The sequence below is a fragment of the Schistocerca cancellata genome, chromosome 2, assembly GCF_023864275.1.
Source record: "Schistocerca cancellata isolate TAMUIC-IGC-003103 chromosome 2, iqSchCanc2.1, whole genome shotgun sequence".
Lineage (NCBI taxonomy): Eukaryota > Metazoa > Arthropoda > Insecta > Orthoptera > Acrididae > Schistocerca > Schistocerca cancellata.
The window spans coordinates 723,276,223-723,301,496 of NC_064627.1; the positions used below are offsets into that span (position 1 = coordinate 723,276,223).

A 25,274-nucleotide genomic window follows, 5' to 3' on the forward strand; every position below is an offset into this window, starting at 1 on the left:
GAGACTTGATACAGTAATTGTATTTGATCTGACATAAGAGGAACTCATGCAAAGTAAGGTGGGGGAAGAAAAGGCAATGTGAAGAAAAGAAACTTATTGCTACAAAACAGATGGACATCAAATAAATGTAGAAAGATGCACAACAGAAGACTTACGCAGTTAAGCAGAGAGAGAAGAAAAACTAACACTAAAAAAAGAAGACTGGGAGAAAAGGAGAAGTGCATTAGGAAACACAATGTCCTCTCAGGGTTTTCAGTTATTCTGAATACCTCTCCCTTGGTAAGACATTCCTATATTATTCTTTTCATATCCTTACACCACATTTCTAGACAACCAGTACTTGACATACTACCTGTTTCAATCAATTATAGAGTTTTCTGTGGTAAATCTATTCTGTGTTAATCATCACCTCCAAAACCTCACGTAAAATGTGGTTCCTCATATCAAAAATGCAGTCAGCTTCATCTGCCATATCTCTGATGTATTCCCATCCTGCAGAATGAGCGTCTAGTCATAACTATGTATCTACTTGTACCAAATTACATTGAACAGTTTCCCACTTAGCAACTGACATAATTGAAATAAATATTGTTGTTCTAAGTTTCCACAGCCATGCCATCGTAATCCACATAATTTCTTTTTAGTGTACACTAACTGTTTATTAAAATTGTATTTCTTTCTTGTATGTGACCTTGTTCACTGAGACATCAGTGTCTCTAGTGCTCTTAAAACATTTTGTACAGTTGCGAAACACAACTGTTTTTACACTTAAATTACGCCAAGCTTCTCAGAAGACAAATTTTCCCTAGCTTCACTAGTCTTTCATGAACAGATTACTTTTTTCTGAGATTGTCAACCAGTGACAAAACAGAAAAGCATTAATCATATGTTACTGTACTGACAGTAATGATGTTACTGTTCCTGTCTGTGCTGCTTCTGTTCAGTTATTGAAAAGATGTCAAAAATTCCAGATTCACAAAATTAACTGTACTGACTTTCTGACCCCCGCCGTCTCTCTCTCTCTCTCTCTCTCTCTCTCTCTTTTCTCACACACACACACACACACTGCTGTTTCAAATCTCCAGAAACATAAATCAGCTGTTACAATATGTGCATTTCTGTAACCTAGTTAGAATGAATTTTAATCTCCTTTAATGGCTACCTTTGTCCTTTCTTCATTATGCATTCTTTTCATTTTGCACTAACTATGAAATTCATAAACCTTTCACTGCTTACTGTTCCTTTAAATTTAATTCATCTATATTAATGAACTGCAGTGTTTAATGTCTTCCCTTGTTTTCATCCATTTAGAACTCCATCATCTTTTTCAACGTTTTTTTTTTTCTCTTTTTCCTTTTCTCTTTTGCTCATATTCTCCAAGATTTGAGCTTTTGTCAGAAAGTTTGATGAACTGTAAAGTTAATTTTAAAAAAAAACCTTGCTGTTTAGTGTGTCTTATTCATAGTTTACCATTTCATTGCTGAAAATAGTGGAGATGTGCTCTTTTGTATCATTGTTTTTGTTTTGTCACCTTTTGATAACTGTTTTCCTTTCTGTAGTATTAGTTCTTAGGCATATTGTACAATTCAAACTACAAATGAATATATAACTGAATTGAGTGGGCACAGTACAAATATTACGAAAGTTCCTCATAATAAAATGTTGACTCACCATTATTAATTACCCACCACATCACTTCTTTATGATATTTGATTTTTACTATAAAAAAAAATCAGTATAATGGTACAAACATGTCTCTTTTCATATTGGTACTAAGAAAGTGATGTAGAAATGAAGTGTTTTTTTCGTGTATGTTAATACTATTTGTTAAAAGAGTTAATTTTTGCAGCATATAATGTTTGTCTATTATTTATATGGCAGCAAATAGCTCATCACCCATCTCCCCCCCCCCTCCCCCTCCCTGTGCCACATTTTTCCCCTAACCTTATATCCTGCTCTTCCTTTACCTACCCTTGCTACTGCACTCTCTCTCATTGATATTTTTATCCTCATTTACATATGTCTTTTGAGATTGAATCAGGAGGCACATAATACACATTCCAAGATTTGTTAGGATTAGTGGTGTTACACTTGATATCTACTGTTTAGATCTTCCTTCTTCTCATCTTCTCTTTTGCACCACTATTCCTTTTGTAGTCATATGCCATTCTTCTTCCTCCACTTCCTGTTCTTGTCCATTTATTTCACAACAGTTAGCATTGCCACTCTGATTATGCTAGTTTTTTATGCTGTGATTATGCCATTACAGAATAAGATATAATTCTTTGATTACTTTGAACCTTATATTAGGGGATAAAAGAGACAAAATATTTCAAGAATGCATAGTATACAAAATGAGAGAGAGATATGGTTATTATGTTAAGCTTTTAATGTTATAGAAAATGGACAATTGAAGTTGCTTATCTGTTTTCATAAGTAGTTGTTTAAGTAATCAGTTTTCTTAGATAGTATATGTCTGGAAAATTAGCCATTCAGTCCTGGTAAATGTTAGGTAGTGAAATATCTCAGCAATGAGCTCACACCTTGTTTCACTTGATACAATATCAATATATAACCAATCATGCAGAAAATTGTTGCTTGGATATGCCTGTCATTCTATAAAGCTGCAGTGATATTTATCTGTAGCATAGAAGGGAAACTGTGCTCATTCCCTTGATTTTGTAGACCTACTCATATATTGGAGCTTAGAATTTGGCAGTTAATTTTATTTGGGTTAGAAGGGTAACATCGCCTTAATAATGTCTGAAGCAGGAGTCCATAGAACTAGTCAGATAAGCTGACATACAAATTTCAAATTGCAGTTGTCACATCAGGGTATGAATTCCACATATCACACTAATGTTTGTAAATTGGCTTTATTGTGCCATGGTTCTTAGCGTTGATGTCCTTATTGTAAATTTAGTAGTATATGGACTTAGTAGAAGGTACTGAGAAAGCGCAGATGGAAGATCTATTAGTTGGCCTGCAAGTTTTGTTCATTAATTTACAATAGCTTGAGTGCTAGAGACCTCTCTGTCAAGAGGAATGGTCACAAATTGTTGTACCAGCAACACAAACTATCATGATGATTATTGTGCTATGAAAAGTGTGTACTTGTAGCATCATTCATTTCCTTTTTTTCCCCAATCAGTGTAGATGGAAACTAGCTTACCTACAGATACTGAGCTTGTCATACCCAATTGGGCTTCATCATTTTATGTAACAAATATTTTATAGATTATGTTCCAAAATTTAGTAATTTTTTATTGATTAAAATGCCATTAGTAAGAGACATTTTATATAAAATATGAAGATACATCACAAACATCTCAATAATTACATGTGACTTTTTAAATGACTGTAATTAAATTCCAAATATATTCACACATTTTTTATGGCACTGATTGGAAATTAAACCTAGATATGACATGTCATTATATGCCACAACTGCTGTTGGCTTTGACATCTCTCAATGTAATTTGCTTACAACCTTTACTGTGGGCTTTGTTATTTGTGCCCAAGATACAAATGTTTGTCATATCTTTCCATAGAAATGTTGTTTCTTTCCCCTGCTGAAAGGCAGCAATTTCCCTCTTGTGCTTCATATTACAACATGATAGAGGCATGTCTCTTTCAGATAGCATCACAAGTATGCAAATATCAGACATGTGAGAAATAGGTAGATCAGTTAGTCGAGAAGAGAAATGTAGCAATCATCGATGGCCAAACCCTTTGTTCAGAACTGAATTTACAACTGCCATTACAATCTGAATTAATGGAGGCCCTTTTTTGTATGGTTTGTCAAATTTGGTTCCCTTCCATGTGTATATTATGAGAGATCACATACTCCTGCTTCATGACTTCAAAGCTTGAATGTTTTGATTCTAAACCTTACTCTTTTCACTGGTACATACTTCGCTCACCCTTCAACCATTAACACAAAACAATAATAAACAGAGTTCAAATTGTTTCAAGTGTTGGTGCTAACATACTCTAGTACTTGGTGGTATGTTAAGTGATTACTTATGTTGATAGCCTTTTTATTGTTTCAGTTCTGCTTTTTTGCAGCCTTCAATTTCTTTTGCTGCCACTGGATTCTTACAAAGTTTAGCTATCATTTTCAGTATGTCATTGTCTGTTTGCTCATTATGTCAGTGTGGTGATGGAAGGTCCGTGGTGGAATATAAATAATGAAGGATTTAAAAGCGATAACTCAACTTGTAGTTTGAGGTGTTGAGTAGTAAATAGGCAACACAAAAACAAAACTGAAAATGTTATGAAACTTTTGGTGATTGTCCTCCTGCTGACCTAACTTGTACAGAAAACGCATATCCACAGACAGCCTAAGGCTACATTGCCCCAGCCAACTACATTGTACTTGCATTGCAGCTCAAGTTGATGAGAAATAAGTATGTTGACCACCACTTATCAGCGAGAAAGTGCCAAACTATTTTAATTCTTTTAAAATTACTGTTTATGTCCGCTTCTTGTCAATTCTTAGTCTCTTTATAATTTCATGTTGCAAAAGTGTTTGCAATGCTCTACCATGTACATATCTTAAAAATATTTTTAACTATCTTTTTCAGTCTTGTATTAGCTATTTCTGATCTTTGTGCCTTTTTTCTCCACCCACTGGGAAAGAATTTTTACTAGCTTTTATCAGTCTTCATAGTTAAGTCTTTGAGGGAGCAAAGGATCTCCTTTAATGATAATTCGTCTCAAACAACATTCTAGACCGTTAGGCCACAAGTTATTTTCACTGAATCTAAATTCTTAAAATGATGCAGAATATTAGTACAGCATCATCATGCCATTCAGATGACAGCATATTTATTCCGAGAGCACAGAGTTGTTCTATTGTAATGTATATCTTAACTTGTTGGTTATAATAGTCAAAGGATTTGAGTAGTCTACAATCGTCAGTAATGTCCCTATCAGAAATTTAATATACAGAACATATTCATAATAAACCACTCGTGAAGGCATTTTTCACTAAAACATTAAGAAAACAAAGTAATAGGGAATATATACTCAGAAAAAAATATTTTTGCTTACTTCTTTATATGATAAGTTTTCTCTGATATTCATCTATGTTAGATATCTTTTGTGCTAGTTCCATAAGGGAGTCCATAGTTCATTTGTGTTGTTAATATAGCAGAATCCAAGGAGGGTCAACCTCATAGGTGATATTACAGTATTAGAATTGCCCATTTTTCAAACCTCGAGGAACAATGACTAATCTGAATTATGCATTACAGATCTGTTTGTAGATGTATTTTTAAAATTTTATATAAATAATGTGATATTACTTCCAAAGTGTGTTGATATGATAATTTTTGTCTTATTTATTTATTAGTTTGCATTTTTATCAAACAGTGTATTTAAATATGTTGTTTTTACTGAAAATATTTCATGTTAACATTGTTGTATTTGCACTTCTTTAATCATCTCTCTCATTAAAATATGTACGTACCCATGTGAGTGGCATTCTCACTATGTTCTTCAGATTATTAGATAATTCTAATTTAAGTATGAAACTTAGGCATTAAAAAGCTTAAACCAGAATGCTTTTCACCATAATTTTATAGTGTTTGTGATATACAATTTTCTCATTGTACTAAATATGTTTTCATGCTATGTATAACACTCCAACCACCACAACTGTCAATACCCCCAAAGTTGTTTTCAAATTCTTATCTTTATTGGATGGGTTTATAAACATGCTGACACTGTCAAGTGATCCGTAGGTAGGAAATGCACTTGATAAAAGTATCGGAGAATCCTGTATTCAATAAACAATTGCTGAATTTTGAAATTAGTTATGAGAGTGGCAGACTTTTGTTTGGCCTTGTCTGCATTAGGTATATAGAGAACACAAGATTATGTGTGATGTACACATTATGAATAAATGCAGTTGGCAGTTGATTGTGCAGTTGTTTTTATTATTGTTAGGTATTTCAAGTAATGAAGTTCAGAACTTAATAATTTTTTATGTTGGTAACCAAAGTGTTTGGGAAGTACATCTTCCAAACTTAGTAGTGTTCACAAAAAAGGAACAATGATGAAAAGAAATAGTTTTGCTTGTTATATTATAATGTTGCATGGTGTTATAAAATTATTTTCACATAGTCTGCATGTTTTACCTGTGTTCCACTTTTACTGTTTGTATGACTGCCATTTGAATGCTTATAATATTTCAAACTTTTGTCTGTCAGCCATATGGTTAAAACACGTGCCTTTTCAATCAGAAGTAATAATTGTAATACGTTACCATATATTTTACTTTATATATACACAGATTTATTGAGATTTAACGTGTAGACCATTTGATTCTTAAGCTATCCAGGGAGGGAAATAACGGTATATTTTCTTACTTATAAAATTTTTAAACTGTTTATGTTATTAACACAGATGGTTAGTCTCTGTGGAAGTAATGGAAAAAACACCAAAACATTCAACATGTTTATTAACACACTTTGTTAGTCTCATTAGAACTATCAACTTTGTCAATCTTAATAACTTTTGAGTGGCAGTCCTTACATTTCATCATTTTTCCTTTTTTTGGTTTGTAAGTTTTTTATATTTATGTATGAAAATCCTTACAGTATTGCAGGAAAAATTCTGGAACACCAAAACTTGTGGAACAACAAACAAGAGCTTAAGAACTTAGTTCCTAAATTTTGTGTGGCTGTGGGTGTGTGGCTGGATGTGTGTATGAAAATTAAGAAAGAACAGTATGAATGAACACCATGCAGCTGTTGCTACAGAATATTCATTTATATTTTCTGTCTCTGAATTGTTTAATTTTGAAAAAAATGATAACTATGGAAAAGAACTTGTATATAAATAAGTAGCAGATACTTCTGACATTTGAACAACATTTTGTTTTAAATATATGATTGCCGTTTTACATTAAAAAGTATCGGACATATTTTGTCAAAATATAAATAAAAATTTAATGTTCTGTAGTAGTTACAGCTTATATTTGCTGTTAAGTATTAGTAGTAAATGAAATACTCACTTGTGATAGTTTGTAATGTGCATTACTTTCCAGCACTATGTTATTCAAAATAAATTGTTAGTTGTTGCTCTCATTTTATTCTGCCTTTTGCTGTTAGAAGATCTATTATTTTGTAAAAAATGTTTATATTCTGCAGTTTATAATATATTGAAAACTACTTTTTTGATGTTTCTTAAATTACTTAAAATGTTGTCATTGTAAATTCATGTTGCACATACGTTATGAGTTATTCTCAGAATCAGGCACTTATACTGCTTCTCATTGATTTCATTAAACTACTATGTAACTGGTAATGCAATCCACTGGAATCATACAGTAGTCATGTGTAACACAGACTTGCAGTCCAGCTTTGTAGAATGGTGAATTGATTTATGTCCTCACTGTATTTCTCTGGCTGTCACTGCATATGATTTAAAGATTGATATTTTGTATTGTATTTCTGTCTGTACTTGTGTTCTGTAAAATAATTTTGCTCATTCTGCAGTTTGGTAATGAACAGTACATTTGTCCTTCATTCCCTTGAAAAAAATAACAATAAATACACTTTTAGTCAAACAAATATGTGAATATTAATTTTCCTATTCTTAAAAGTGTGCCGAGGACCTGTGAAGTGGCACGTGTGCTGTTCTTTGTTGTTTTTCTCATTTTATGTATGGACACAGGCACATTCAGTAATTCTGACAGTCAGAGAACATTCAGTGCTAGCAAGTGTGAAAATTCACCGTTCTTCGGCACAGTATGATTCCTTATTGCATTTTCCCCCTTTAATGCGACTTTCAGCAGGTAGGTGTTAATTCACCAAAGTTTTGCTGGTATCTTATTTTTTTAAATTTATGTAATAATCAGATGAATTTCAGTCAGTTCTTTGACCACTTGGACATCTATACTCAAGGCCCCATTGCAGACCTTATACACACAAACTGGTATAAAATTTTCTGTCACATATTCATATAACTCATGATCATCCAAGACAATATAAATCACACAAATATGGGCAACAAAAAGTGAAAGATCAAAAAAATTTTGTTTCTCACACACACACACACACACACACACACACACACACACACACACACACACACTGTTCTAGGGTGTAGGAAATGAATTAATTGAATGTGTAGCATGTAGTATTCATAAAAAAAATATTATTGATTTCAAATGATTGAATACTATTTATTATTTGTTAGGTCAGGTATCAGATGCCTCTGTTGATACAGTAAAATGCTTTAGAAACAGATTCACATGATTTGGCAAAATTGATAGTACACATAGTAATTAATGTTACTGAAGAATGTGCGAACAAAATAGATATTCAGCACTGTGATTTTTTTATCGTAACAAAGTCATCTGTTAACTTAATACTGATTACCGTAACAGCTCAAGGAACTATCAAATTTAGATTGTTAGATAAGGTGATCTGTTTGAAAAGAAATTGGAACTTGATTTAAATGTTAATGTTCACTGGGGTTTTTCCCCCCTCCTCCTCACATTATTTTCCACACATTAGCTGCAAAATTCAGCAACATCTTTATAATATGAATGTTCATTTTATTGATATAACCACATAGCTTTCTATGGCTGATGTCAGTTTCTTTAAAATTCTGCTGAGAGAGGTGTTGTGTCACAATATGAAATTTTTAAATGGCAAAGTAAGTAATGTTTAGGTTCTATGGCAGCAGCTCTTCTTGAGACCTAGAGTACACCCAGAGAAAGCATACTGCAATATAATTTTTATTATTTTAGTATTCTGATCTTTCATGTTGCTACGTAGCAGTAGACCCAAAAGGAATGTGAAGAAAATTTATTGCATTGTTCTCTTAGAATATGTTGGATGAAATGCGAACTCCAATCATATGCAGCTTAGAAATCAAAAGATGAAGCTGTTCGGTTTTAAACCCTTCAATTTTCCTTGTAATTGAGTTAAGTGTTGCTGTTGTAAATTGTTTCATTCATAGGCTATTTAAGCCAGGCTACATATTTTTCTGGCACAGATAATTATCTGTTGTTCTGTCGGTTGAACTTGTAATATTATTAGATTCGTTGCTTCAGCAAAATAACAGTGGATTCCTTGTTGAATTCAAAACTTGGCTATCTGTCTAATGTTATTATCTGTATGAGTACAGCCAAAATTATATACAATCCTGGTTCCTTAACAGATTTAGAAGTATATCAACAGTAGAATTTCCGTAATGATTACAAAGGCAGATCACAACCCACATTCAAGTGTTGAACAAAAAGGCAGACAAATTTACAAAACGCTGAAATATTTGTAAAGCTATTAAATCAAAGTGTTTCTTTATAACTGAATAAAAAACCACGCTCAAATGGCTGAATTGAAAGAGCATCTCCCACCTAAAGTAGGAATCTGGTCAAGTCCCCATACATCTTTAGTATGCCACAAATATTTAGCACAGTAGTTACCGTGTTTACTCAAATCTAAGCCGCACCTGAAAAATGAGACTCGAAATCAAGGGAAAAAAAATTTCCCGAATCTAAGGCACACCTGAAATTTGAGACTCGAAATTCAAGGGGAGAGTAAAGTCTTAGACCGCACCTCCAAATCAAAACAAAGTTGGTCCATTGTAACATGAGACACAATTGAGGTCGAATGGATGAAGATACAGCTACAGTAGCTTGGTTCGAGTCATAATCTTGCAGTTAAGCATTACCAAGTAGCCATTGCTATGTGTCAGGCACTCCATCTGTATTTATACAGGTACCCTTCCTTTTTAAGATGCTTCGTCTGGTTTGAATCGATTGCTTATTTTGCTTTGATCTGATAAGTGCCGGTCTCTTTGTTATAGGTGTTTACGTCACTCCAACGTAAGCTGAAAATGCATTATTGTAGTGTGTCATGCATTGTTTGTCGCATTCTGATAATTAGTGTTTACGACCTGTCGCCGCTCGCGGCATGGCTTGCTTTTGTGCGCGCTACTGCCGCTTACAATAAAAGAAAGTGAGGAGTTGTCTCATAAGCAAAACAGTGGCAAGAGACTGCTATTTGTTGTTACTTACTGGGTTGCTTTCTTTGATAATGATCAACAAGAACCAAATAATAGACTGCATATGATAGAAGATGTTCTGAACAAGAGTTTAGCGAAAATTTTTCTCCATTTGAAAATCTTTGCAGATGCCTGTTTAGTACATTACATTCTGCACAGGAATTAGTCATCTTAGATTTAAAAATCTCGTCAGTTGCCGTGCTTCATTTCTGACTGTATCACTATTCAGCTTAAGAATAATACGAATATAAACATGATGTGACATGTATATTCTGCTGCGTTTGCTGTTGTCTCACTCTAGTGTTTAGGCAGACAGGATTTAAATGAGCTAGCAGCAAACACGAAAGAATACATGGCATAATGTTTACATTCTTCTACCTTTTCTTTAATTTATTTACTTACACAGAGGTTTTGGTGCCAGTATTTATCTTTGTGCCTGCAAAGCATGCCTGTGTAGCCGTACATATATTCGACAGCAGAAGTTAGTCGTGGCGGCACCTACCAACATTTTTCAGAACTTCCACTTACTTTGCGCTCGATTCTAAGCCGCAGGCGGTATTTTGGATTACAAATACCGGAAAAAATGTGCGGCTTAGATTCAAGTAAATACGGCACATGGCTAGTGCAAAAGAAATTCCAGTATTTATCAATGTACTGTCTTTTGTTGGCAATGTACACTTCTTTCATCAATATTTGTATTTAATGATATAGATTCTAAAACATAAGTTGCAAAGTTTTCTCAGTAGGTGTTATGGTTTCTCACCTCTTCTCATTGCAACATGCCTCTGACCAGCTGCTGGTGTAGTATTTGCTGTCTTCTAGCTGATACGGAAACTTGCAAACAAGGGCAGGTTCGACCCTACAATCTAAGTTACCAATTTAGTAATTTTTGTTCCATTTTCCCCACAGTTAAAGCAGAACAGTTGTGACAAATAATTTTCACTCAGCTTCATTCAGTTTTCAGAATAATTTCATTGTCAGCATGTGCATGTTTTGTATTTAATGTTCTGGTGTGGTGCTTCTTGTTCTAATAGTATCATAAATATCACAATATTGTGAAAAGCCGTGTCTCACTTAAAAATGTGTCTTGCACACTAAACTGTTACTTTAGCGTGTTGTTGTTGTGGTCTTCAGTCCTGAGACTGGTTTGTTGCAGCTCTCCATGCTACCCTATCCTGTGCAAGTTTCTTCATCTCCCAGTACCTACTGCAACCTACATCCTTCTGAATCTGCTTCGTGTATTCATCTCTTGGTCTCCCTCTACGATTTTTACCCTCCACGCTGCCCTCCAATGCTAAATTTGTGATCCCTTGATGCCTCAGAACATGTCCTACTAACCGGTCCCTTTTTCCTGTCAAGTTGTGCCACAAACTCCTCTTCTCCCCAATTCTATTCAGTACCTCCTCATTAGTTATGTGATCTACCCATCTAATCTTCAGCATTCTTCTGTAGCACCACATTTCAAAAGCTTCTATTCTCTTCCTGTCCAAACTATTTATCGTCCCTGTTTCACTTCCATACATGGCTACACTCCATACAAATACTTTCAGAAACGACTTCCTGACAATTAAATTTATACTCGATGTTAACAAATTTCTCTTCTTCAGAAACGCTTTCCTTGCCATTGCCAGTCTACATTTTATATCTTCCCTACTTCGACCATCATCAGTTATTTTGCTCCCCAAATAGCAAAACTCCTTTACTACTTTAAGTGTCTCATTTCCTAATCTAATTCCCTCGGCATCACCCGACTTAATTAGACTACATTCCATTATCCTCGTTTAGGTTTTGTTGATGTTCATCTTATATCCTCCTTTCAAGACAGTGTCCATTCCGTTCAACTGCTCTTCCAAGTCCTTTGCTGTCTCTGACAGAATTACAATATCATCGGCGAACCTCAAAGTTTTTATTTCTGGTCCATGGATTTTAATACCTACTCCGAATTTTTCTTTTGTTTCGTTTACTGCTTGCTCAATATACAGATTGAATAACATTGGGGAGAGGCTACAACCCTGTCTCACTCCCTTCCCAACCACTGCTTCCCCTGTACAAATTGTAAATAGCCTTTCGCTCCTTGTATTTTACCCCTGCCACCTTTAGAATTTGGAAGAGAGTATTCCAGTCAACATTGTCAAAAGCTTTCTCTAAGTCTACAAATGCTAGAAACGTAGGTTTGCCTTTCCTTAATCTTCCTTCTAAGATAAGTCATAAGGTCAGTATTGCCTCACGTGTTGCAATATTTCTACGGAATCCAAACTGGTCTTCCCTGATGTCGGCTTCTACCAGTTTTTCCATTCGTCTGTAAAGAATTCGTGTTAGTGTTTTGCAGCTGTGATTTATTTAACTGATAGTTCAGTAATTTTCACATCTGTCAACACTTGCTTTCTTTGGGATTGGAATTATTATATTCTTCTTGAAGTCTGAGGTTACTTCACCTGTCTCATACATCTTGCTCACCAGATGGTAGAGTTTCGTCAGGACTGGCTCTATCAAGGCCGTCAGTAGTTCTAATGGAATGTTGTCTACTCCCGGGGCCTTGTTTCTGCTCAGGTCTTTCAGTGCTCTGTCAAACTCTTCACGCAGTATCATATCTCCCATTTCATGCTCATCTACATTCTCTTCCATTTCTATAATATTGTCCTCAAGTACATCGCCCTTGTATAGACCCTCTATATACTCCTTCCATCTTCCTGCTTTCTATTCTTTGGTTAGAACTGGGTTTCCATCTGAGCTCTTGATATTCATACAAGTTGTTCTCTTTCCTCCAAAGGTCTCTCTAATTTTCCTGTAGGCTGTATCTATCTTACCCCTAGTGAGATAAGCCTCCACATCCTTACATTTGTCTTCTGGCCATCCCTGCTTAGCCATTTTGCACTTCCTGTCGGTCTCATTTTTGAGACGTTTGTATTCCTTTTTGCCTGCTTCATTTACTGCATTTTTATATTTTCTCCTTTCATCAATTAAATTCAATATTTCTTCTGTTACCCAAGGATTTCTACTAGCCCTCGTCTTTTTACCTACTTGATTCTCTGCTGTCTTCACTACTTCATCCCTCATAGCTACCCATTCTTCTTCTATGTACTTCTTTCCCCCACTGCTGCCAATTGTTCCCTTATGCTCTCCCTGAAACTCTGTACAACCTCTGGTTTAGTCAGTTTATCCAGGTCCCATCTCCTTAAATTCCCACCTTTTTGCAGTTTCTTCAATTTTAATCTGCAGTTCTTAACCAATAGATTGTGGTCAGATTCCACATCTGCCCCTGGAAATGTCTTACAATTTAAAACCTGGTTCCTAAATCTCTGTCGTACCATTATATAATCTATCTGATACCTTTTAGTATCTCCGGGGTTCTTCCATGTATACAACCTTCTTTTATGATTCTTGAACCAAGTGTTAGCTATGATTAAGTTATGCTCTGTGCAAAATTCTACCAGACGGCTTCCTCTTTCATTTCTTAGCCCCAATCCATATTCACCTACTATGTTTCCTACTTTAGCATATATAGCAGTTTATTTGAAGATCATTTTTTCAGTCACATGCATTCCACTGCATTTCTTTTTTCAATAGAAATTTAATGCGTAATAATATTCACAATTTCCAGTTACTTTTGTTAAGATGTGTATCATGTCTCTTTTCTATCTCAGAAATTTGTTCATATTTTATGTGTGAATTGTATTGATTGTTTGCTAAGGAGGAGAATGGCATTCAACAGTCATCAGTAGTGAAGTCATTCTTATTAATATCAGTCTTCTGTTCACAGTATACCATGACTATGAAAGAATGTTGAGAAATGTAGTATATTTAATAATATTTCTAGTGCAGTGCCACTACATCTGTTTGCATTGAGCTAGGTTAGGCACTGGTAAGACATTGGATTGAATGAACGGCGGTTCAAATCCCTTGGATTGAATGAACGGTGGTATCCCTATTTTTAGCCGAATCTTCACCCTATGTACTATTTTTCTTTCTTCTTTTCTTTTGTTTCTCCTACCTACTTCAGTTACATATGTGCTTGCCTCAGACTGAAAAACTGTTCCACTTCTATGGTTGTACTGTTAACATCTTCCATTTGCGAATTTCATCCCATCATTAGATTTCCTCCATGCCTAACCTTTTTAGTTTCTCTTGGTTTGAAGACACTGATTGACTTTCCCATCTTCTTTTAAAACATTTCCATTTTTTTGTATTTCTTTTTTTAGCATCTTTTAACTTATATTTAGGATCATATCTGTTTGTTACTCTTCCTTTCCAGGGAAGTAGCATCAACTAATCTGTATTGTGTTATGTGTGTGAAGTCGTCTTTCAATCTTCATTATGTAGAACATTGTGGCTCAAGTTTAGAAGAACAGAAATCCAAAAACAAAGCATAGGGCTATAGATAAAGAGGTACTAAATAAAACACATTTGTTTGTCAAAAGTCTAATGTGTGAAGTTTTCAAAAACTGCTGTAGCAGAATATTGTTGACAGATCTTTTCCAAAACCCAAAGAAATTGTGGTGATCAATAAAGACTGTTAATAGCACCAGAGTTAGTATCCAGACACTCGTAGACGAGACAGGAATTGAAATTGAGGTTAGCAAAGCAGTATCGGAAACCCTGAGCTCAGTTTTCGAATGTTCCTTTACAAAGGAAAACCCAGGAGTATTGCTCCTACTTAATTCTCAACACTGCAAAGATTAGTGTCAAAGGCTTTGAGAAACATGTCCAGAAAAGTAAAATATTGCACATTTTCACGAAACAAAAAATGTAGTATCCTATGACTACATTATCAGTGAGTCACAATTGATATTTGTTAACTCACACAAATACCTGTGTGTAATGGCTTGCAGGAATATCGAATAGAAAGATCATAAGCTCAAACATAGCTACAGCAGGAGTAATACCAGCTCATTTGTAGAATAGTAGGGATGTGCAGTGCGTCTGCAGAGCAGATTAGGTACAAAACACCTTTGAGACTCATCCAAGAATATTGATAAAGTGCATGGGACTTGGACCACAAAAGTCTAATGGGGGATACTGAACATATATAAAGAAGGGCAGTACAAATAATCACAGGTTTGTTTGCCCCTTGGACGACCATCACAGAGATGCTGAAAAACTGATCTGGCAGGTGCTAGAAGTTAAACGCAAAACATCTCTTGAAAGGATACTTATAAAGATTGAAGAACCAGTTTTCCAAGTTATGAGTCTAGGCATATACTGCAGTCCCTGTGCACATAGTCCTACAGAGACCACAAAGGCAAGATTTGACTAATTACAGTGTACACAGGAGCATGTGAATAATCATTCTTCTTGTGCTTCATACATAAATGGAATGGAAGGAGCCCCAATAACTGGTACAGTGGAAAGCCCCCTATGCCATGCACTTCACAGTGGTTTGCACAGTATGGACATAGATATTACCGGCTTTTCTGTCAGTTTGTTGATATCTGTGACTAAATCTATTCAATATGGAAGTAGTTCAGAAGGATTTGCCTCATAGTTACAGTTAATCAAGTGTGTACATAAGTGTATGTGAACATGCTGAGGATTTGTAGAAAACAAGAAGTGTTTCCTTAGGATTTTTATGGTGTAAACACTGTAACACCAATAAAATTCTGGTTGTGTTGAACAAGAAAGTTTTAGTGCTGATGGTAAATGAATTATAGAATATACTTGAGGAAAAACTGAAGAAGATTGGAAGAAAATTAAAATGAGAGTGAGAAAGATCACATCTGCAAAATAAATTACAAGAACACACAACAAAGACAAGAATATATGTGTTCCTCTTATGTCAGCAGGCAACTGTGACCGAGTTTATTGTGTAGCGTCTCAACACACCAAGTACTATTTCAGGTTAATAAAAATACTTGAAATTTTTTATGTAAACATTAGCCACAAGACATTAGGGAATGTAAAGTATTATAGTGTTAGGGCTACATCTCTCCTCCTCATAGTACAGTACAATCTGTGACATAGTGTACCACTATCATTTTTCCCTTTCTAGTTCCATTCAGAAAAATGCATGAGAAGATGGGTATAATTGCACCTTTATATAGTGCAGGAATTTCAGTATATTTGCTTATGTTCCTTTTGCAACAGATGCTGATTATCTGCAGGTTTTCCCAAATTTTTCACTAATTTTCTATCAGTGTGACTCATTTATGAACAGCCTGAAAGAGCAACTGATATCAGGTAGATGGTCATGTATAAAGTGAGTTATAATGGTCCTATCACATTTCATTGTAATACACGAAGTGCTGCTTTTGCTTCTGCTTACATCTTCCTTTTGAGAATAAAATATTCTGTAAACATGTATTGTGCTTTCAAATTGCCAGTACAGGACCGTGTCGGTGACTTCCATAGGCTTCTGAATCTCATGGGTACAAAGAGTAAACTGGAGTTTCACATTGTCAGTGCTTGTGAAATATATGTTGATTTGCAGTGAATTGGTTAGTCACCTAAAAAGAATAGTGCCTGCAATTCTATGGTAACAGCACAGGTTTGAGCACTGTTTTTCTTTAGTCCAGTTCCCACTAAAGTGGTGTGTTTACTATGTGTGTAATTATAAAATTAGTTTCGAAACTGGGTTTTAAGTAATTTTTGATAATGTTTCTGTGGAAAACAGTGATCTGGCAAAATGTACTTTAAAAATGAACACAAACGATCTCAACTGCAAAAGACATTTATTTTGTGGTAATCGGTTTTGGTCAGGCAGTGGTGGCAAATGGAGCGGATGTCAACTGCTTGTTTGTGGAGTTCACTGCATACCATCATGGTAGCAAAATTGTCTTTGTACAGTTTAGGTTTTCAACCTTTCTGGTAACAATAATACTTGTGCTAAAGCAAACTGACAGTCCACCCTTCCCCCAGCATCTCTTAGCTAACACCTCACACTAGAGCTCTAAGAGTGTTTTTGCAGCATATAATTTTTCTTCTTAAGTAGCTCAGATGACACCAGTTTGAAATCCAATACATTTCAGAATTTTTAATTTGGGTTTTCTGTGGCATTTCATTTGAAAAATGGCATCCTGGTGGAAACTGCTGTGAGAATAGCAGCCTTATTTTTTACCATTTTCCGAACATTGTGTGACAAAAATCTGACATTATAATAAAAAGGATAGTTGCTACATAGCATACAGCAGAGATGCTGAGTCACAGAAAGTCTTCTGCACCTTAGCATCTCCGCTATACGCTCAATAGCAACTATCCTTTTCGTTATATTGTTACATTCCGTCCTGTATTTTCCATTTTTTGATAAATCTGATATTTATTTTCTGTTAGATTTCCTATTAATGTTACTGCTCACTTTAAAGAATCTGATACCAATATTCTGCTATCTTGCTTCTTTTTCCAAATAATCATCATAAAGAATTAAGAATTTTTCCCTCCTACCATAGTTATCTTACCCTGTAATACAATCAGAATCTTTAGGTTTGCGTGAAGTTATAACTGTGTGAAAATTTGTACAAAATCCACTCTATTTGTGTAGGATTTCTCTCATTATTATTTCAGAATTATTGTAGAGCAGCAATGGAAAAAATACGCCACTTTCATTCAGTTCTTTATTACAGCTTTTTCTTAAATTTATCTGTATAACTGAACAATAGTTGAAGGGCCAATGCATATGTTTTTTGTTGTGTATCTGTAATATTTTATTTTATTTACATGGGGTACCTCAGTCATGAATTTATTGAAAGTGAGAGACATAGTTACACCTCCTCTGTTTTCTTGCTGGCTTTCCAAGTTTTTTATTTTCTGTGTTTTACACAAGGGACAAATTTCAGCCCTACAGGATGGGTGTGTGTAGTCAGTATGAATGTGTGCACAAGAAGTTTTAGCAATGTGTTAACATCATGCAGAGGGGACTTTTACTGTATTGAAATAACTTTCTTTTCTAATGATATACATAAATACTTCCACGAGTATGCTCTCACTTTGAAAGCAACAATTTCTGTTAGTTATAAGCTGAAACATTGCAGTCTGTGTTCCCATGTGCCATGGTGGACATATGGAGCTATTATGTGAGTATTCCTCCATACCAGCAATGTTGCAGGTACCTATAACACTTGAGAATGGCCTGGAAGGCTAATCGTATAAAATGCAGTAAATAATAACACATGCAAATCAAGCAGTAACAGATGAGGTGAAACTGTGTAACTTGTTTAATATTTGTTGGTATCTGTACTTTTCACCAATTCATTTGTTTGTTGTAGTGAATATTATCAAAGGACTTTAATACTCCTTAAAACTGACTTTTATGCAACTTTTTTTATTGAGGCACCACTATGTTAGAATGTTAAGGTCAGAGCTTTTATCAGGTTACGGAGTCTGTCTTCAGATTTTGCTACACTACTGACAGTTGTATACAGAAATAGTGGAAACATTTGAATGAACATGATTTATAACGTTGGGCCATATATAGCTAGCTGTATGGCAGTAATTTGTTTTTGAAGGAATAAGTACTATTTGAGATGTTTCTAACAGGAATATTGTACCATTCGTCAGTTACTGCAAAACTTCCCATAATGACAGATATGGAGATCTGTGTTAGGTTATTGGCTCTGTACCTCATCATAGATGTTTGATAATATTCAAATTTGTTGGTTCACAGTAGTTACTGAAGCTCATTTGCATGTTTGACAAACCATGCTGCTGTGAACTGTAACACTGTCACCTTGGAAAATAGCATCCTCATTAAAGACAACATCTCTGCAATATGATTCACTCGATCACCTAAAATGTTAAATTTGTCTATGTCAATACTTTGTTTAGGTTTGCAACATTACAGTGAATAAAACACTGAAAATTGTTACTTACAGTGTCAGAGTTTTGCTTCCATCTATAACAATAAGCAGTAGGATTGCAGTTGAATGCTTAAGCCTCTGAATGTCTCGCTTCCTCCTCCAAATGTACATCCACTTGGCTATTCATCAATTCACATTTAACTTCTTCGCAGACGATTCATCGAACCACCTTCACAATAATTCTCTATTATTCCAATCTTGAACAGCACTCTGGAAAAATGAACACCTGTAACTTTCTGTGCAAGCTCTGCTTTCCCTTATTTTATTATGATGTTTGTTTCTTCCTATGTAGGCCAGCACAAACAAAATATTTTTGCATTCAGAGAAGCAAGTTGGTGATTGAAATTTCATGAGAAGTTTCCTCCACAACAAAAAAGCCTTTGTTTTCAAAAACGCCTTTGTTTTCAAAAATGCCTTTGCTTTAATTATGTCCACCCGAAGTCCTGTATCATTTCAGTGACATTCTCTCTCCTGTTTCGCAGTATACAAAATGTGCAGCTCTCCTTTGAACTTTCTCAATGTTCTCCGTCAGCCCTATCTCATAAGGATCCCACACTGCACATCAGTATTCCAAAAGAGGCTGGGCAAACATAGTGTAGGCAGTCTCTTTAGTAGATCTGTTTCATTTTCTAAGTGTCCTGCCAATAAAACACAGTCTTTTGTTTGCCTTCCCTACAACATTTTCTGTGTGTTCTTTCCAATTTATGTTGTTTGCAATTGTAATTCCTTGGTATTTAGTTGAATTTACGGCCTTTTGATTTTACTAATTTATCGTGCACCCGAAGTTTAATGGATTCCTTTTAGCACTCATTTGGATGACCTCACACTTTTCATTATATGGGGTCGATTGCCTATTTTTGCACCATACAGATATCTTTTCTAAATCATTTTGCAATTTGCTTTAATCTTCTGATGACTTTACTAGTCAATAAATGACAGCATCATCTGCAACCAACCCATGATGGCTGCTCAGATTGTTTCCTAAATCGTTTATATAGATAAGGAACAGCAAAGAGCCTATAACACTGCTTTGTGGAATGCCAGAAATCATTACTGTTTTACTCAGTGACTTTGTCAGTTACTATTAAATGTGACCTCTGTGACAGGAAATTACAAATCCAGTCAATAACTGAGCCAATATTCCATAGGCACGCAATTTCACTACAAGGTGCTTGTGTGTTAAGTGTCAAAAGCCTTCAGGAAATACAGAATCAATTTGAAATCCCTTGTCAGTAGCACTCAACGCTTTGTGTGTGTAAAGAGCCAGTTATGTTTCATAAGAATCATGTTTTCTAAACCGTGTTGACTGTGTGTCAGTTGACTGTTCTCTTTAAACACAATATATGTTTCAAAATATTGCTGCATATTGATGTTAATGATATAGCTACAACTAAACTGTTGTGGGGAATAAGATCAAGAATGGTTCATTAGACTGTGTTACTTTTTATTGTTTGTCATGTTGCATGGTTTCACCATAATTTGTATCATGTGGACTTCCTTGGTTTTGATAAGATATTTAGGGTTTGCACTGACTAAATATTCATTTTTCATAGCTCACATCAAATGGTGATTTCAGAGGCAGTTGTTGAGATACTTATTGAGTTCTGATGTCACTTGTATTGATGACAGTATTGTTCATTGGTTAGCAGTCACCATCAGTGAAAAATAGTTTTAGCCCACATCATTGATACACTTCTTAAATCTAAGCATGCTTGACCAATCAGATGTCAAAAGGCAGATAATGTTCCTATTGCGTTACCTATGTTTTGCCAATTTCATGGATCTATATGTAGTGCACTGGTTAATGCATTATGGACTATCTTCTGCCATTACAGTAAAAGAAAACCATCTTCCTACCTCAAATATACTCTGTGATCTACAACATAAGCACACTTGACAAAAAATATGCATTTCTACAAGTCAGAGCTAATTGTAAGTTCAGGCATATAAAAAGGTGGAGTCAGGTCCGGTGCTCAGAGAATATATGAAAAGATGGTGACTGTGTTTTGCAGTCCCTTGAAGAATGTGGTTCATTTCTCAGCTGGATTACCATGTCCTCTTGTATATGTTTACCACAGCAGACATCAAAAGTCAGCAAGTAATTTACATCTGAAATGTACCCAAGAGAAAATCATTATGGATGAGACCATTAGCCAGTGTCCCACTCCATAGCTAGCTAGCTAGCTAGCTAGAATTGCTGTACATTGTCAACACTGCTCCTGTTCAACATGTTTGCAAAACAACACCCTACAAGAAGCTACATTGAACATGCATTTGGAATTTAGTTGCATGCAAAAGAGCTTTACTCATTCTTGCCTACATAGTTGCTCACCTACACTAGGCAAAGAGATACAGCTCATGGACTGTGGGGAACCGGAAACATGTAGTCAGATAGGTCATGTTTCTGTCATTATGTCAATGAAGGTTGATTTTGTATTCATCATGTATCTTGGCAGGGCGTGCTAGGAAAGCTGCATGCTAGATAGGGGCAATGGAAGCTGTGGAAGGTTCTGAGATGTTCTAAAAACAGATTGTGCCATTTGCCCAGCATTTTCATGAAAATCGTATGTCCGCCTCTGGTAGCTGAGTGGTCAGCGTAATGGAATGTCATACCTAATGGCACAGGTTCGATTCCCGGCTGGGTTGGAGATTTCCTCTGCTCAGGAACTTGCTGTTGTGTTGTCCTTATCATTATCATTTCATCCCCATCAACACGCAAGTCGCCAAAATGGCGTCAACTCGAAAGACTTGCACCAGGCGAACGGTCTACCCGACGGGAGGCCCTAGAGCCACACAGCATTTCCATGAAAATCATATTACCTACCTTATCCCTGAACAGTAATTATTGAGCCAGAACTGTGCTTGGCATTAGAGACATTCTGCAGAAATTACACGTCTGGGCTGCCTGTGCAAATTCATATACTTCGACCGAGCGAGATGACGCAGTTGTTAGAACACTGTATTCACATTTGGGAGGAAACAACAGTTCAAACCTGTGTCCAGCCATCCAGATTTAGGTTTTCTGTGATTTCCCTAAACTACTTCAGGCAAATGCCAGGATAGTTCCTTTGAAAGGGCACAGCCGATTTCCTTCCCCATCCTTGACACAGTTGAAGCTTGGCTCCATCTCAAATGACCTTGATGTCGCTGGGACATTAAACCCAATCTTCCTTCCTTCCTTCATCCACTTTTAACCCAGCAAAAAATCTTTATTGCTTCATGGAACAAGATGAAACTCAATGGATTTCACCAACACAGTGTGATTGATAGTCACGAGCATTTGTGGCAGGAGTTGTTTTACGTTAATGCCTTGTACATCTCAGAACCTTATCCAATCCACACCTCATTGAATCACAGCAGTTATCAAGGCTAATGAAAGGAATGCATGCTACTGAGAAGGCAATTAATTTTTTGTCTAGTGACCTTAAGAGTGTACATTGTTTGATATAAATAATGTCTGTACCAGCTTATTTACAATGTGAATTTATCAACCATATACAAAGTGTTATTTCTATGATAAATTGGAAGACAGCTAAGTATTAGTGAGTGTTAAGTCATGGAATAAAATGTTTATTATGGTCTTCAGTCTGAAGACTGGTTTGATGCAGCTCTGCACACTAGTCTATCCTGTGCTAGCCTTTCATCTCTGCAAAACTACTGCAACATATATCCATTTAAAATTGCGCAATGTACTGAAGCCTTGGCCCCTTCTACAGTTTTTATCCTCTTCACTTCCTTTAATACCAAACTGATAATTCATTCATGCCTTAGAATGTGTCCCATCAATCTATCCCTTCTTTAGTTGTGCCATATATTTATTTTTTCTCCAGTTTGATTCAGTGCTTCTCCATTAGTTATTCAATCTACCCATGTAAGCTTTAGGATTCTTCTGTAGCATCACATTTCAAGAGTTTCTATTCGCATCTTGTCTGAACTGTTTATTGGTAACACCCCCGCAAATAAAAATAGAAGAGACTTTGTAACCTTAAATTCATATTAAATGTTAACAACATTTTCTTTTTACAAAATCTTTTCTTGTGATTGTCAGTCTACATTTTATATCTTCTCTACTTTGTCCATCACCACTTAATTTGCTGCCCAAGTAACAAAATGTGTCTACTGCTTTTAGTGTTTCATTTCCCAGCCTAATTCCTTCAGCATCGCCTGGTTATTTTGACTACACTAAGTTACCTGTGTTTTACTTTTGTTGTTGTTCACCTTGTAATGTCTTTTCAATACATTATCCATTTTCTTTCTCTGATCCTTCAGATTTTTTGCGGTCTCTGACAAAATTGCACTGTCACTGGCAGACCCCAAATGTTTTTATTTCTTCTCCCAGAATTTTAATTTCCTTTCCAGATTTCTCCTTGGTTTCCTTTGACACTTGCTCAATGTACAGATTGAATAATGTTGGTGAAAGACTACAACCCTGCTTTCCTTCCGTGTCCATCAACTCTTATAAGTATAGTCTGGTTTCTGTACTATCTGTAGATAGTTTTTCGCTCCCATCATGTTATTACTGCTACTTTCAAAATTTCAAAAAATGCGTGTATTGGGAATTGCATCCTAACTGGCAAATCCATTTAATGCTACTTTAGAGGATTTTTGTGTTTAAATTTTACATATCTGACAAGTTTGTTTTGGAGAAAAGCCATCTATATCAGATTGGTGTGTATTCATTCTAAATTATTAATGTGTCAGCTGATTCTGCATTAATAGCACTGTGTTATTTAATTTCATTTAGAAGATCCTGGACTTAGACCTTCTAGCTGACAATTTCTGCAGTATTCCTTCTCCCCATATTCCTCCTTACATCTCCACTGCTTCTGAAACTGCCAACTGTGTGGGAGTCGTCTGAAATTCATTCTATGTTTTATTTTATGAAGCAGAGATTGGGGAACAACCTACCATTCACCTACGTAAACTGGAAAACTGCATAAAAACTACACCCAGGCCGTTGGACAAGACTTACGGTCATTAATCTGCTTTATATATTCAAACCAGGTCCCACTCAAAGTCCTGTTTCACAAGCTAGTGTGCTGCTCTTTCTGTCACGTGAGCATGTTCATCCTGAGACACATTATTCAATATTTTTCTGTCAGTTAAGCTATGTGATATGGTTGTAAAGCTAATATTTTTTGTAATATCTGTGGTACACCGTGCTCAATTAAATACCAAAAACAGTTATTCGTTAGCATTGTGACATATTTTTCTGTGTGAGGTGATGTATCTTAGAGGCAAAGTATTTAGAGTTGTGATCTGTAATGCAAAAAGCAGGTCTAATAAAAATATAAGATCTGAAGATATTGTGTGAAGATTTTATGTGTAACAGAATGCCGTTCCACATTATATGGACTGTAACTTGGAAGAGTTGATATTATTTTACGGTGTGACTTTAAGAGAGAAATGATTAAAGGTACACTTCCACTGAAACTATACTGCATATTTTCATATTTATTTGTAGAGTTGACTCACATTTGTGGCGCACCAGTAGATCATTATGAAAAGACAACTAATGGGCATTGGTGTTTCACTTTATGGGTTGTTTGTGCATAAAATTTTGTATCTGGAAAACTTTATTTAAGTTCCAGGATTGTTTGTAGTTCGAAGATACTCAATTTCATGTTTTAGTTATGTTACTAAAGTTGAACCTTTTTGTGTTAAGTATTGAAAACACTTCCAGTGTAAATGGACTATTATTTGAGTAACTTTTTTCACAATTTTTTTACGTTATTTAGGTCACCCAACCTGTCTGCAGTTCACACCTAACATGATCATTTCAGTGCGGAAATACAGATGGCAATGTATCGAATGTAAATGCTGTTCAATTTGTGGAAATTCAGACAATGACGTAAGTATAAGAGAATACGTTTTCTTGCTCTCTCTGTCTTGTGTGTGTGTGTGTGTGTGTGTGAGAGAGAGAGAGAGAGAGAGAGAGAGAGAGAGAGAGAGATGTTATCCTCTGTGTGTTTTAATCTAACACCATAAAAAATTATGTTTGTTTTACATGACTGTATATTTAGAGTGATATTTTATGTCTAGAGTGGGTAAGTAATAAGCAGTGACTATTTACTGATCTTCATTTGTTCAATACACTTGAAAGTTTCTGCAACTGCTATCTTTATGGAGTTTGTTCAGTGGTTATAAATCATTCACCTAATATTTCAGAAATTATCTGTTGTTCTAGTCCTCAGATATATAGCTGAACCTTATATTAATATAATAGATGGAAACATTCCACGTGGGAAAAATATATCTAAAAACAAAGATGATGTGACTTGCCAAACGAAAGTGCTGGCAGGTTGATACACACACACAAAAACAAACATGTTTGTGTTTGTTTGTTTGTCTATCAACCTACCAGTGCTTTTGTTTGGTAAGTCACATCATCTTTGTTTTTAGATATATTGAACCTTATGTTACATTAAATTAGTTGTTTTACATAGAGCCCATGAAGAGGGAGGG

The 25,274-nt window shown here is 35.4% G+C and overlaps 1 protein-coding gene across 5 annotated transcripts in view; it reads left to right on the forward strand.

The window, feature by feature from the left end:
- LOC126162517 (zinc finger protein ubi-d4) overlaps nt 1–25,274 on the forward strand; it is a 255,780-nt gene that overhangs the window by 210,157 nt on the left and 20,349 nt on the right. For all 5 annotated transcript variants that reach the window (XM_049919081.1, XM_049919082.1, XM_049919084.1 and 2 more), the window contains one exon: nt 24,548–24,660. In XM_049919081.1, coding sequence (XP_049775038.1) covers nt 24,548–24,660 — 113 coding nt within the window. The remainder of the gene's footprint in view (nt 1–24,547; nt 24,661–25,274) is intronic.